This window comes from Neofelis nebulosa, chromosome 2 (genome assembly GCF_028018385.1).
Source record: "Neofelis nebulosa isolate mNeoNeb1 chromosome 2, mNeoNeb1.pri, whole genome shotgun sequence".
NCBI classification, from domain to species: Eukaryota; Metazoa; Chordata; class Mammalia; order Carnivora; family Felidae; genus Neofelis; species Neofelis nebulosa.
Genome location: NC_080783.1, coordinates 200,964,056 through 200,978,103, shown reverse-complemented (window position 1 = coordinate 200,978,103; position 14,048 = coordinate 200,964,056). Strand labels below are relative to the sequence as shown.

The window sequence follows — 14,048 nt, the reverse complement described above, 5'->3', positions numbered from 1 at the left end:
GCATAGTTGTCAATTTGCTACCTTGCCTGTTTTATTTTTTAATGTTTATTTATTTTTGAGAGAGAGAGTGCGAACAGGGGAGGGGCCGAGAGAGAGGGAGACACAAGATATGAAGCAGGCTTCAGGCTCTAAGCTGTCAGCACAGAGCCCGACGTGGGGCTCAAACTCGAGAACGGTGAGATCATGACCTCAGCCAAAGTCAAATACTTAACCGACTGAGCCACCCAGCCACCCTGCTACCTTGCCTGTTTTAAAATAGTTGTCAGAATACTTTAGCTTGAGAAACATATTTTCATTTAGCACTCATTTGCTGTAGACTCTTCACTACTTTCAGCCCAAGCTCTACCTCTTACTGACACTGCACAGATAATGGTTCTGTTTAGTCTAGTAGAAAGTGGTGGGTTGGGTGAAGGAGACTAGTCTCTGAGAACTTACTTCTATTACTACTATAAAAATCCAAATAATCTAGATCTGAATCATACACTCAAACAGGAAAGGGGAGAAAAGAGATAAGAAGCGTTAGAAATCACCAGCTCTTCTCCCTGTCTGATCACACCAGTCCATCAGTCTTGCTCTTTTCTTTTTGACCTTGCAGGTGGTGAGGATCCAGGGAAATTGAGCCATGCCATGTTAAAGAATGGCCATACCACCCCCATAGGGAGTACCACATCTTCTAGTTCAGTCCAAGCAGATGAAGAGTCAGGAAGAATAACAAGTCTTAGGAAACCTGTTCCAGAAGAGGACCCAAAGAAGCGACTAGGTAAGAAACTCCCAATTTTTGAGTGTAAGAGCCATGGATCAATCATTCTTGTTTAACTCAGGGTTTTGCTAGAGCCAGGGGGGAAATAAAATCCAGAGGGAATTCTTTTCTCCTTTAGCAATTCCTCAACTAGTTGCAACTGTAAGTGGAATTTTCCCTTTCTCATTCTTGCATTCACAAAATACCTAATTTGTAATTCTCAAGGACGGAAGAGAATGTTAAGTGTCAGATACCCGTAGGACTTTTTTGCGCTATACATTCCTCCTCTCCCACCTGTGGGATTCTGTGCCTCCTCCAGTTGCCCGGCCCTTGTGTGAAGAATCAGTCCCATACAGGCCTCTCTTACTTTGAGATTGTGATTGAGAGAAAGTGTCCTATACTTTAAGTATGTTGAGGTTGGGGAACTTTGCCTGTAAACGAATCTACACGTTAAATAATGGAGGAAGTTGACCACAAGTCTATAGATGTGTTAGCTTTCTTCAGTCTATCTTGTTATTCTTTTTTCTCTTCTAAATCATATCTGTCATTATTACACAGGCTCGACTGGAAGCCAGCCTAATTCCGAAGCAGAGTCCGTTCCTGAGAATGTACCCAAACAGCCTTTACTTCCCCCTAAAAGACCCTTGTCCTCTTCTCACGAAGCAAACGAAGGGCAAGCAAAGGATGCCACTTCCTCTGGCGGCGCGGCAAGGTCCATCTCCTCCACCTCCACTGCCGTCTCCACCTCAGCACCTGCCGCCACCACTCCTGCCACCAACCCAGCAAAAACTGTTAGTTCCTCTGTCCCCCCCTCCCCAGCGCCCAGGACTCTGCCTGCCACTCCTGCCAGCACTAACACTACTGCCACCCCGAGCCTCACTCATACGGTCCCTGCCAAGCAGCCCCCTATCCCTCCCCCTAAACCAGCTCACAGAAATAGCAACCCTGTCATTGGTAAGTAAGTCTTGAGGTTTCCATTGCTCGGGGTTTGGTTTGGTTTGATTTTGGATGGTGGTTTTATTGGAAAACTGGTATAATATTGATTTGGTCTGTGAGAGAGTTCTCCATGTCATGTCCCTTTGGATGCCCTCGATACGGAGAAAAGTCTTGAAAATGAGGCAGATAACTAGGAATGAAAACAGACAGGGAGCAGATATCACTAAAACTAAGCTCCAGTTTGGTCAGGAGTGGTGGGGAGTATCTATTTTCCTAAAACAGTATTTCTGAAATACGGTTTATAGTTGGGGGACTAGATGTGAGGACCACAACAGGTTCTGACCTGCGTGGAGAAAAGGGTTGTTTTTGGTTTTTTTTTTAACCTACTTTAAACCACCAGCATCTGCCTTTAGCATGAGCCCAACAGATAAAAAGGTGATTGTATAGATGCCTGTGTAACTTATGATTCAGTGTCTGGCATGATACCTTCATGCAAACTGCAAAAGATATTATTCAAAGTGTCTTGATAAAATCATGTTTTTATCTTGGGAAGAGTCAAGAATGCTACTCTTAGTAAAATAAGTGGCAGAAGAAAGAAAACTTGGAAGATAACCAGCACACTTACCAGTTTAGTAAATTTTTTTTTAAGTTTATTATTTATTTTGAGAGAGAAAGAGCTGAAGAGGGGCAGAGAGAGAGGGAGAAACAATCCCAAGCAGGCTCCGTGCTGTCAGTACAGAGCCCAAAACGGGGCTCAGTCTCATAAATTGTGAGATCAAGACCTGAGCCGAGATCGAGAGTACTAAGCCACCCAGGTGCCCCGATTTAGTACATTTTTTTATATTTACCTGAAGTCCTGTTTAGGTCTGCTTTTCTGTACATAATTGCAGACCTTCTTAGAGGAAATTATGAGAAGGGGAGGAGAGGAAAGAGGTAGTTTTTCAGGAAAAATAATACAAGGCTTAGTACTGCTTGAAGTTCTTGTTCGTGATTGAAGGGAGGAATAGAGTACACTCGTTAAACAGTTAATACCGCCAACTTGTGTGGGTTGACAAGAACCCTGAAGAACAGGCTTAGAATTCATTCTGAGTATGACAGGTTGGAGTAGCTTGATTACAGAAAGGACGGTGGTTATTACTGTTATCACCAACCTAGATGGACAGTCTGTATTGACTTATCTCTGAGGAACTTGAGCTGCTTTCATATACTTGGCTGTCAGAGCCTCCTTGTGAAGTAGGAAGCCGATTTTATCTATTATATGGTTAGGGCAATTATAACATGAAGAACCTGTGACTCACTCAGGGTTGCAGTTAATGAGAAATAGAAACCAAACATAGGCTTTTCAGCTCTTGAGCCCAGACTTCTGTCCTGTACACCGATATTCTCAAACTGCTGTCTAGACAAGCTCTCTTCTCGATCAACCTAGAGGACTTGTGAAACACAGATTGCTGGGCCCTGCCCTTAGAGTTTCTGAATCAGTAAGTCTAGGGTGGGCCTGAGAATTTGTGTTTCTAATAAATTCCCAGATGATACTGATGCTATATATATGGGGACCACACATTGAGAACCATTGCTCTAAAGCAGTAATACTTCATTCTTTTCGGGGTAAGACAATTATAAAAAATAATAATATGTGTACTGTAACCTGGGCTGAACCTTAGAGGCCATGCTTGGCCTAAGGTGAATAGCCCAAAGCAATAGGCCTTGTGACTGGGGGATCAACATCAGTCGTGAGTGGTCCTCAGCAGAAGGAGAAAAACAGGAGAGTTTTTATAAGTTTTTATTAAGGCTAAATAGCTATGATTTAAAGGACTACCCTTTATTCTGAAATTATGACCTTCCTAATTCTTTGATGTTTAAAAAGCCATTTCTTGCATGAAAGGATTCTGTTCACAAATGGTTTGCTTAGTATGAAGTCTTGGAAATATTAAAAATTGACAACCTGAGGTTGGTTGAGATTTTCATTTTAGTTTTATTGGTTCATGAGATCCAAACATTTGGAAACTACTGCTTTAGACATTGCTATGTCTACTGACAGGCATAACAGTGTTAGGACTAAGAACTAATTAGGACAGAGGGAGGACCATCATAAATAGCTGAACAGATGAAGGGAATTTGTAACCCCTCCAATGAGCATTCTGGCATCTTCCCCTCAAAACTACAACCAAGTGTCCTTGCAGGGATAAATATAAGACAGTTCATTTCCTTAACATTTTGAGGTATGTGTAAGTATATATATATATATTCCTTAAATCACCAAAGATAATTTACCTTATCAATTCAAACAGTAAAATAATCAAATTTGGCCCCGTCGGGTGTAGATTTTGTTGCAAATGGAATTTATAACTGCTATTTTTAGAGAGGCAACAAAAGTCCAGTCTACCCAAAAATAATCTCTTTCATTGAAGCTAAAATTAATATTTTTTAAAATTTTCATATTTAAAAGTAATATTTTTTTTGTGTGTATGCAATGTTTTTCTAGAAAGTCTTTTAAAAATTTAAGGGATGCCTAGGGGCACCTGGGTGGCGCAGTCGGTTAAGCGTCCGACTTCAGCCAGGTCACGATCTCGCGGTCCGTGAGTTCGAGCCCCGCGTCAGGCTCTGGGCTGATGGCTCGGAGCCTGGAGCCTGTTTCCGATTCTGTGTCTCCCTCTCTCTCTGCCCCTCCCCCGTTCATGCTCTGTCTCTCTCTGTCCCAAAAATAAATAAAAAACGTTGAAAAAAAAAAATTTAAGGGATGCCTGGGTAGCTCAGTCAGTTAAGCGTCCAATTTTTGGTTTCCACTCAGGTCATGATCTCACAGTTCTTGTTTTTGAGCCCCATGTCATTCTCCACACTGACAGTGTGGAGCCTGCTTGGGACTCTAATCCCTCTCTCTCAAAAATAAATAAACATTTTTTTTTTTTATTTACTTAAGATATATAACACTGTATGTTATTTATACTGGAATTAAATTTTTAAGTGCATTTGGGTTATATAAATATATAAAAAGCTAAAGGTTATTAAAATAATATAAAGCTAGGGGCACCTGGGTGGCTCAGTCAGTTGGGCATCTGACTTCGGCTCAGGTCATGATCTCACAGTTCATGGGTTCGAGCCCTGCGTCGAGCTCTGTGCTGATAGCTCAGAGCCTGGAGCCTACTTCGGATTCTGTGTCTCCCTCTCTCTGCCCTTTCCCCTCTCATGCTCTGTCTCTCTCTGTCTCTCAAAGATGAATAAACGTTAAGAAAAAAAAATTTTTTTTTAAATAATATAAAGCTAATTTATTCACAATAAATTATGATTATCTCACATATTTAAATTATTTTCATAATTTAGTCTATGGGCAAGTAGGTATGCCTAATAAAATGCCTATATAGTTAAAACTGAAAAAAAATTACTTATGGTAAATGACATTAAAACATTATCAAATTAGCTAGCTTTTTACTAAATGCTATCAGTAGAGTGGGACTTAGGGCAAGTAAATTTTTATTTCAGGGGACCTTGAGGTGTTTCTCCCTAGGTAAGACATCTGGAACCATTTGAAAACAAGTGGTGTGACCAAAATTAGGGTTTTGAGTGAAGGGTGAGGGGTTGGTGATCAAGAGACCTACTATTTAATTACTTTGCAGGATTAGCTCCTGCGTGATATGATGATCCATTTCTTAAAGGCCATTTGGAGCCCTCCAAAGGGACTTTGCTGACTCAAAACCTCAGTCATTGTGGGCTTGGGGGAATCACATAGGGGTGCATACTGTCCTGATACAGGGTAGGAGCCTCTAGTCTCATAAACGTGTATCGAGGATCCACTGTGTGCCAAGCACTATGCCCACCTCTGTGGGTATGCTGATGGAAACAAGGAACCTATAGTAGTGGGGAGTGCAGATGAAGGTTTGGGTGTAAAGGATAAGAGGTATGGACAGTAATAAGAATCACAAAGACAGTGGGATCTAGAGGATGGAGTCTAATGATAAGACCTGGGAACTAGCTGAGCCCCTGCCTGTGTGTTGTCTGATCTTGGCAGGTCACCTACCTAATTTCTGTGGCTTCAGCTTTTCCTTTTGTAAAATGGTAAAGATAATCTCCCGTGTAAGGAGAATCTGAAGTTAAGGATAGCAGAGCACTTTGATTTTCTCAAAGACCTTTGTATTTGCTATAAAAAGTCAGGATGTCATTACTGCTAATTTTATAATGCAGAGCTGGGATATCTAGATGTTATTATTTATCAAGCTGTGGTAACAATGCCTGATGGTGTTTGGGGTTTTTTTTTTTTTTTTTTTTTAGGGCTACCTTCATGTCTAAATTTTTTAATGGCATTCTGTTAGACAAAAAAACTTACCCACATTCTTTATCTCTTTATATTAACTTTATCTACCTCAAGTCATAAAAAGTTGTCATGTTAGAGCAAAGAAGTAAGAATTACTTTTCATCAGAGTATTAAGGTAGTGGTCTTCCTGCATGCCTGTACATTTATTAGGCTTCCTAGATACCTAAATACAAATTTCATTTTGGCACGCGATATCTAGGATGTGGCAAAGTCAAGAAATGGATTGGTTTGCCTAAAAGCTGAGAGTAAGCTCAGTTCTAATCTAGGCCTTAGGCTGGCCCCTCAATGTGAGGCCATCTTAAATTGAGGTGTTATTCTCTCTTTTCCAGCTGAACTGTCCCAGGCAATAAACAGCGGTACATTGTTATCAAAACCGTCCCCACCTTTACCACCAAAGAGAGGCATTCCGTCAGCCTTGGTACCCACCTTGGAGTCTCCTGCCACCGCCACCGCCACCGCCACAAAAGCACCATCTGATCACAGAGAAAAGAGCACATGCTCTGTGGGCTCTGAACCACTGTTGATGATCCCACCTCTCTCTCCGTCCCCACCACTGCCTACTCATACACCTCCTGAACCCCCACGGTCCCCTCCATTCCCTGCTAAGACTTTTCAAGTTGTGCCAGAAATTGAGTTACCACCGTCCTTAGACCTACCCCACCTACCCCAGGAGGTTTCCCAGCAGGAAGATCAGAAAAAGGAAGTGCCTAAGAGAATGTTGGACCACAGCTTTGGAGAGCCCCATGTACCCTGTAGGCTGCCTCCACTCCCACTGCATATCCGAATCCAGCAGGCCCTGACCAGCCCGCTTCCCATGACTCCTCCCTTGGAGGGCTCTCACAGAGCTCACTCCTTGCTCTTTGAGTACAGTGACAACTTTTCTGAGGACAGCAGCACCCTAGGTCGGACCAGGTCACTTCCCATCACTATTGAAATGCTGAAAGTGTGAGTGCCTTTAAAGCTTGCCTTTTGTTTCCTCTTCTTTACTCTAGGTAGCCCTTCTTGGGAAAAATTACTTATAAAAAGAAAATGTGAATAAATTTAAAGTAAGAATACTCAACAAATAAGACATGTTCTAAAGTTTGGACATTTTTTAGTCTGCTGATTTCTATAACATTGTTTCCATAGCAGTCACAAACATCTGTACTTGAAAATTAAAACCGGGGCGCCTGGGTGGCACAGTCGGTTAAGCGTCCGACTTCAGCCAGGTCACGATCTCGCGGTCCGTGAGTTCGAGCCCCGCGTCAGGCTCTGGGCTGATGGCTCGGAGCCTGGAGCCTGTTTCCGATTCTGTGTCTCCCTCTCTCTCTGCCCCTCCCCCGTTCATGCTCTGTCTCTCTCTGTCCCAAAAATAAATTAAAAACGTTGAAAAAAAATTTTTTTAAAAAAAAAAAAAAAGAAAATTAAAACCACTTTATTTTTTGTACATGATACAAGGGAAGCAGTGTAACAGGGTACTTAAGGAGTATTGATGTTGGAGTAAAATAGCTCTGGGTTCAAATCCCACCTCCACCTCTTCCTGGCTTGTAGTAGTGTACGTTACTTAACTTTTCTGCTCTTGAGCTGTCTACGCATAAACGGAGTAATCCCCACCCATAGGCTTGTGAGGATGAAATTCAACAAATCTGAAAGTCTGGGACCTGGCACCTGAACTCAGTGGAGAGGACAGAGAGCAGTCTGGAGAAAAAGAAGGGAGCTCTGAAAGATAGCTCAGTATTCCAGCCTCATAGACTGGACCTGGCCATTGTATTCTCTCCCTCATCTGTCCCCAGACACCTTGCCTTTTTAAAATTCCAACGATGTGTGACTAAAGGTTAACACTTTTTAGCCATTTGGAGATTTGCCTTGCTAGCTAAAAGAATTGTTACAGAGCTGTTGCGGCATACTGCTAATTAGTTGCTTTGCCATAATCTTTGTACCTGCGGGTATAATTTTTTTACTTCCTGGAAAGAGACCGCTTAGGAGTTCAAGATAGACTAAGTCACAGTTTTATGCCTGCACAATAGAAACGGGAGAAGTTAGTTTTCATCTTTGCTTCTTTGGATTAGATTATCATCTTGTCCCGCTCCATTGTTAAACCAAGGGAAATAAATGGGTTAAATGTCTTTATTGCATATCTTCCATGAGCCAGATACAGTGTTAGATGCTCTGTGGTCTTCTCACTTAATCAGCCCAAAACAGACTTGAATCTCACATGTAGATCATTAGGGCCCTGTGTGCCAAACACTAATACAGTCTAGAATTTATCTGTTTGTCACAACAAGCCTCGGAGGTAAGTATCATTCACATTTACAGAAAAGCTAAATAACTTACAAGCTATGAATAAGTTGTAGAGCTAGGATTTAAACCCAGAGCCTTTTAGATTAATAGCTGCTAAAAAGTTTCTTAGCAAGATGGTTAAAGTTAAGGGAAGGAATAAATTTTTTCATTTGTGGAGTTTTCCATAGTTATTCAGTACTTTGCCATGCAAATCAGTTACCTGTTATGTTTCTGAAAGGAAAACATAATTATATTCATTTGTTAGTCCAGACGATGAAGAGGAGGAGGAGCAGACCCCCCCATCTGCATTCACTGAAGATGTGGCATCTACCTCAGTTGTTCCCAAACTGCCACGGTGTCTGCAGGAAGAGGAGGAAGAGAAGGAGAGTGACTCTGATTCAGAAGGTCCCATTCAGTACCGAGATGAAGAGGATGAAGAGGAGAGCCATCATAGTAAGAAAGGGAAAAGCACAGGAGAGAATTATTTTACCGATAAAGCTGCTCTTAGCAAATATAAGACGAATGGAAATAGGCACTCTCTCCCATCAGGTCATCTGGTAACTGATACTGGAGGCCATTGTGAAGGAGCCTTGTCCCTACTGTTCCCACTGTTCTAACAAGGCAGTGAGAGGGAGCCAAGTAGATTGAGTCATGCAGGTTTTTATTTGTTTGTGATTGAAAAATTATTTACCTTGATGGTATTAAAGAATTAGCAGAAGAAAGTTGGTATTTGAGCTGCATTGAAAAGACATAGTGATCCTCTGCTTTAGTCTCATGAACTTACTGTGTCCATGGGGCAAAGAAAAAATCCATGTTCATGTACGCAAATCTGCAGATAATGGAATTCTGATTCCTAAAAATGAGAAGGCAGCTTTAGGAATAGGAATCTTGGGGGTGCCTGCGTGACTCCTCAGACATTCGACTTTGGCTCAGGTCATGATCTCTCACGGTTCATAGGTTTGAGCCTTGCATCAGGCTCTGTGCTGACAGCTCAGAGCCTGGAGCCTGCTTTGAATACTGTGTCTCCTTCTGTCTCTGCCCGTCCCCTACTTTTAATGCTTTAAATAAGCATTAAAAAAAACTTAAAAAGAATAGGAATCTTGGGGCGCCAGGTTGGCTCAGCCCGTGGAGCATGACTGTTGATCTCAAGATCATGAGTTGAAGCCCCATTTTGGGTGTAGAGCTTACTTTAAAAAAAAAAAAAAAAAAAGAATGGGAATCTTAGGTGTGTTAATGCAAATGCCTTTGTGTTGTAATTCAGAGGGCTATCCCATGTTTAGATTCTTGTTCTTCTAGCAACCTTCTTTAGAAGGAATGTAGAGAAATGTAGAAGACAGAAGGTATCTTTAGCCCAACTGAATCCATCTGGCTAATTAGATTTTTAGAGGTCTTCAGCTTTACCCCCCACCTCTACATTAGCTGAGTTACCTGGAGGCCAAGTAGAAAGCTGAGAGTTTTAATACTGTTTGTTCAGACTCTTGCCTAGTTCCAGGTGAGGTTGGTTGACCCTTAGTGTCTACTTTTTTTTTTTCTTTCCCTTGTGCAAAGGTGCTCTGGCCAACAAAGTGAAGAGGAAGGACACACTGGCAATGAAGCTGAACCACAGACCCAGTGAACCAGAGCTGAACATGAATTCCTGGCCTCGGAAAAGCAAAGAAGAGTGGAATGAAATACGGCACCAGATTGGGAACACACTGATCCGGTAGTTCTTTGCTTAGAATACATGGATTTCATTTGATTTGGCCAGTAGCTGTGTTAGATACTTACTTTGTGGTGCATTCACTTACCTTTTTTTCTTTTTTGATTTTAGAAACAGTGTAATTTTTAAAAATACACATTGTACACACTTGGATATCCTCTTGGAACTTGAAAATTAAGGAACCAAATGGCTCTTGGAGCTTTAAACCATGAGATAGACATAAATGTGGCTTTTAAATTTTCTAGGGGCGCCTGGGTGGCTCAGTCAGTTAAGTGTCTGACTTCGGCTCAGGTCATGATCTCACGGTTTGTCAGTTTGAGCCCTGCATCGAGCTCTCTGCTCTCTGCATAGCCTACTTTGGATCCTCTGTCCCCTTCTCTCTCTGTCCCTCCCCCACTGCCTGTACTCACACTCTCCCTCTCCCTCTCTCTCTGTCTCTCTTTGTCTCTCTCTCTCTCAAAAATAAATAAACATAAAAAAATAAAAGTTTCTAGAGAATCTGTCTCAGTCAGTAGAGTATGTGACTGTTGATCTGGGGCTCCTGAGTTCAAGGCCCATATTGAGCATGGAGCTTACTTAAAAAAAATTTTTTTTTTTTTTAGTTTCTAGAGAATTCACGTGGTTCCCAGGCCAGTAAGACTCCTCTGTCATTTATCCAGTTACTCAGCTATGAGGTGTCAACCCAATTAAAGATCACACCCATATTTTTCATTGTGTCTATTTCACATGTTCCACGTATCTGCCTTTGAAATTTCAAAGTGTTAGTATATTTTTCAAGTCAGGTGGAACCAAAAGCATAGAGAAACTGAATGCAGGCCAGCTTCCTGCACATGTAATGTACACAAAGTCCAGGTATATAGATAGCTGTTGGACCAACTCAGATGTTTCTTTTTTTTTTTAATTTTTTTTTTTTTCAACGTTTTTTATTTATTTTTGGGACAGAGAGAGACAGAGCATGAACGGGGGAGGGGCAGAGAGAGAGGGAGACACAGAATCGGAAACAGGCTCCAGGCTCCGAGCCATCAGCCCAGAGCCATCAGCCCAGAGCCATCAGCCCAGAGCCTGACGCGGGGCTCGAACTCACGAACCGCGAGATCGTGACCTGGCTGAAGTCGGACGCTTAACCGACTGCGCCACCCAGGCGCCCCCAGATGTTTCTCTTGGTAGAGTGAGGAAAAGGAAGTGGAACTCTTGGCATATTCTTAACAAAATAATTAACTTAGGGTGTTCATTAATTGAGATCTATTCTTTCCTGCCTCAGACACCTGGCTTTGCTATTGGCCAGGATGGCAATCTTAATGCAGAACTGTGGCTCTCTGGGTGTCAGCAAGAGACTTATCAACAATAGGAATTAATTTAGAATGAGAATCTTTGACAACAGATTTCTTTTTCCAGGGCGCCTAGGTGGCTCAGTCGGTTAAACGTCCTACTTCAGCTTAGGTCATGATCTCGCAGTTTGTGAGTTCGAGCCCTTCATCAGGCTGTGTGCTGACAGTTCACAGCCTGGAGCCTGCTTCAGATTCTGTGTCTTCCTCGCTTTCTGCCTCTCTCTCTCTCTCTCTTTCTCTTTCTCTCTCTCTCAAAAGTAAATAAACATTAAAAAAATATTTAAATATTTACAGGTAAATCTGACAAAAGATTGTGTAAGACCTGTATATAACAGAATATAATAAAATCCTGCTGAAGAAAGTAAAGAAGAATTAAATAAATGGAGAGAAATACCATATTCATGGGTCGGAAGTTTCAAGTATCGTAAGATATCAATACATACAATTCCAATCAAACTAACCCCCAGAAGGCTTTTTTTTTAATTGGCAAACTGATTTAAAAATTCTTATGGAGGGGCACCTGGTTGGTTCAGTCGGTTGAGCATCCGACTTCTACTCAGGTCATGATCTCATAGTTCATGAGTTTGAGGCCTGCATTGGTCTCTGTGCTAACAGCTCAGCCTGGACCTGCTAAGGATTCTGTGTCTCCCTCTCTCTCTGCCCCTCCCCCGCTCTTGCTCTGTTTCTCTCTCAAAAATAAGTAAACATTTTTAAAAAATAAATAAATAAAATAAAATAAAATTCTTATGGAAATATAAAATACACTAGAATAACCAAAGCAACTATGAAAAAGAACAGGGTTAGAGGACTAACACAATATGATTTAAGACAGATTATAGGGGTGCATGGGTGGCTCATTTAGGTAAGCGTCCAACTTCAGGTCAGGTCATGATCCCACAGTTTGTGGGTTTGAGCCCTGCATCGGGCTCTCTAATGTCAGTGCCGAGTCTATTTCGTATACTCTGTCCCCATCTCTCTCTGCCCCTCCCCCACTTGCTCTCTGTCTCAAAAATAAACTTTAAAAAAAAAAAAGGATATAGGGTCAACTGGGTTGTTCACTTGGTGTCCAACTTCTGCTCAGGTCATGATCTTATGATTCGTGAGTTCAAGCCCTGTATCGGGCTCTGCACTGGTAGTGCAGAGCCTGCTTGGGGTGCTCTCGCTCTCTCTCTCTCTCCCTCTCCCCCTCTCCCTCTCCCTCTGCCCCTCTCCCACGCTCACTCATGCATTCTGTCTCAAATAAACTTTAAAAAAAAATTTTTAAGAAGATTATAAAGCTAAAGTAACCTAATCAGTGTGGTGTTGACATAAAGATAGATAAACTGCACGGAAAAGAGAGCCCAGAAATACACCCACCCATATATGTACAGCCCATTTTTGACAGAAGTTCAAAGATAATTTTATGAAGAAAGGATGGTTTTCTCAACAAATGGTGCATAAAAAGTACTTCAGTCCTTGCCTTGCATCATATACAAAAAATTAACTTAAAATGAATCCTGCATTTAAATATGAGAGCTAAAGCTACAAAACTTCTAGAAGAAGTTAAAGATTTCTCAGCCATGATCTCAAAAGCATGATTCTTAAGAGAAAAACATTGATGAACTGCACTTCATCTAAATTAAACATTTTTGTTCTTCGAAAGACACTGAAGAGAAGGTAAAAAACAAGCCACAAACTGGCAGAAAATATTTGTGAATCATCCATCTGACAAAGGTCTTATATCTAGGAAGAACTCACCAAACTTAATAAGAAAACAACAACCCAATTCTTAAAAGGTGGGGAGAAGATTTCAAAGAAGATACACAGATGGCAAATAAGCATATGGAAAGATGCTCAACATCCTTAGTCATTAGGGAAATGCAGATTAAAACCACAGTGAGAAACCACTCCAAGCCCACTAGGTTGGCTAAAATTGTACAATTTAAAAGACTAATAATACCAAGAGTTGCTAAGGATAAGGAGCAGCTGGCTTCTCCTACACCGGTGGTGGTAGGAGTGTAAAATAGTAGAACTCTCTTAGGAAACAATTTGTAAATTTCTTTTAAAAAATCAAATGTATGATCCAGCTATTCCATTAGCTATTATTTCTAATAGCCACCCTAAAAAAATAGAAACAACATAAATATCCATCACAGGGCAAATGGATGAACAAATTGTGGCGTGATCATTCAGTGGAATACTGCACAGGAAAAAAAAAAAGCAACAAACTGTTTATGATGCTACAACTCAGAGCTCAGTAATTATGCTGCAAGAGGGTTGACGAAAAAAAAAAAAAGCACATACTATATTGTTTTATATAAAATTTTTTTAGGGGCGCCTGGGTGGCTCAGTCAGTTGAGCGTCCAGCTTCGGCTCAGGTCACGATCTCATGGTTTGTGAGTTCAAGCCCCGCGTCGGGCTCTGTGCTGACAGCTCAGAGCCTGGAGCCTGTTTTGGATTCTGTGTCTCCCTCTCTCTCTGCTCCTCCCCCACTTGTGCTCTGTCTCTGTCTCTCTCTCTCTCTCTCTCAAAAATAAATAAATTTTTTTTATTTTTTTAATGTTTTATTTATTTTTGAGAGAGAGAGAGAGAACACGAGTGATGGAGGGTCACAGAGAGAGGGAGACACAGAATCCGAAGCAGGCTCCAGGCTCTGAGCTGTCAGCACAGAGCCCGACGTGGGGCTCGAACTCAAACTGTGAGATCGTGACCTGAGCTTAAGTCAGACACTTAACCGACTGAGCCACCCAGGTGCTCCATATATAAAATTTTAGAAATTGAAAACTGTAGGTACATAAAGCA

General features: G+C 41.6%; 1 protein-coding gene across 15 annotated transcripts in view; it reads left to right on the top strand.

The window, feature by feature from the left end:
* The window catches only part of LOC131505159 (mediator of RNA polymerase II transcription subunit 18), a 135,659-nt gene that overhangs the window by 110,336 nt on the left and 11,275 nt on the right, over nucleotides 1-14,048 (top strand). For all 15 annotated transcript variants that reach the window (XM_058718399.1, XM_058718400.1, XM_058718395.1 and 12 more), the window contains 5 exons: nucleotides 596-760; nucleotides 1,298-1,693; nucleotides 6,311-6,926; nucleotides 8,506-8,693; nucleotides 9,789-9,942. In XM_058718399.1, coding sequence (XP_058574382.1) covers nucleotides 596-760; nucleotides 1,298-1,693; nucleotides 6,311-6,926; nucleotides 8,506-8,693; nucleotides 9,789-9,942 — 1,519 coding nt within the window. The remainder of the gene's footprint in view (nucleotides 1-595; nucleotides 761-1,297; nucleotides 1,694-6,310; nucleotides 6,927-8,505; nucleotides 8,694-9,788; nucleotides 9,943-14,048) is intronic.